The sequence below is a fragment of the Bison bison genome, unplaced genomic scaffold (genome assembly GCF_000754665.1).
Source record: "Bison bison bison isolate TAMUID 2011002044 unplaced genomic scaffold, Bison_UMD1.0 scf7180017471359, whole genome shotgun sequence".
Lineage (NCBI taxonomy): Eukaryota > Metazoa > Chordata > Mammalia > Artiodactyla > Bovidae > Bison > Bison bison.
The window spans coordinates 1-546 of NW_011377732.1; the positions used below are offsets into that span (position 1 = coordinate 1).

The 546-nt window shown below is 59.7% G+C and overlaps 1 protein-coding gene across 1 annotated transcript; it reads right to left on the reverse strand.

Annotated features, from left to right (window-relative positions):
- Positions 1-101: 101 nt before the first annotated feature.
- LOC104986884 (OTU domain-containing protein 6A-like) lies at positions 102-542 on the reverse strand (the record flags this gene model as incomplete). Its single annotated transcript, XM_010837622.1, has 1 exon — positions 102-542. A coding segment is annotated over one exon (441 nt), but the record flags the coding sequence as incomplete, so codon positions are not given.
- Between the last annotated feature and the right edge of the window lie 4 nt (positions 543-546).

Consider the following 546-nt stretch of genomic DNA (forward strand, 5'->3'; position numbering starts at 1 on the left):
AAGAAAACTGAAGAAAAAAAGAAAACAGAGCCTACGGAGGAGACGCGGTAGCCGCGGCTTTGGCTCCGGTGGCAACGGCCACAGCGATGGCAAAGGCGGGCCTAGAAGAGACGAGGGGCTGCGCCCCCAGCGGCGCCGGCCTCCTGCGGCTTCACGGAGTTGTAGTGCGCCCCGAAGTTGCAGGTGTAGCGCACGTAGACCAGGATTAGCGGCTTCTTGGTGTACTCCTCTCCAACGACGATGGCTGGCGAGTCAGCCTGGATCACCTCGATGGGGGTCTGCAGGACGTGTGACAGGGCCCTCAGCTCCAGCTGGCTTCCCCACGATGCACTGCCCACGATGTCGTCGCAGTAGCTCAAGAAGTAGTCGCGGCTGTAGGAGTCACCGGGTGCGAGGTGGCTGAAGAAAGGCAAGAAATCATCGATGTGCTTCCGCATGTATTCGGCGGTGCGGCTCCGCAGGCTCTCCACGGTTACGGAGAACACCAGCTGGTCTTGGATGGCACGATACATGCAGTGGCTATCAGTTGGCATATCCTTCATCTCT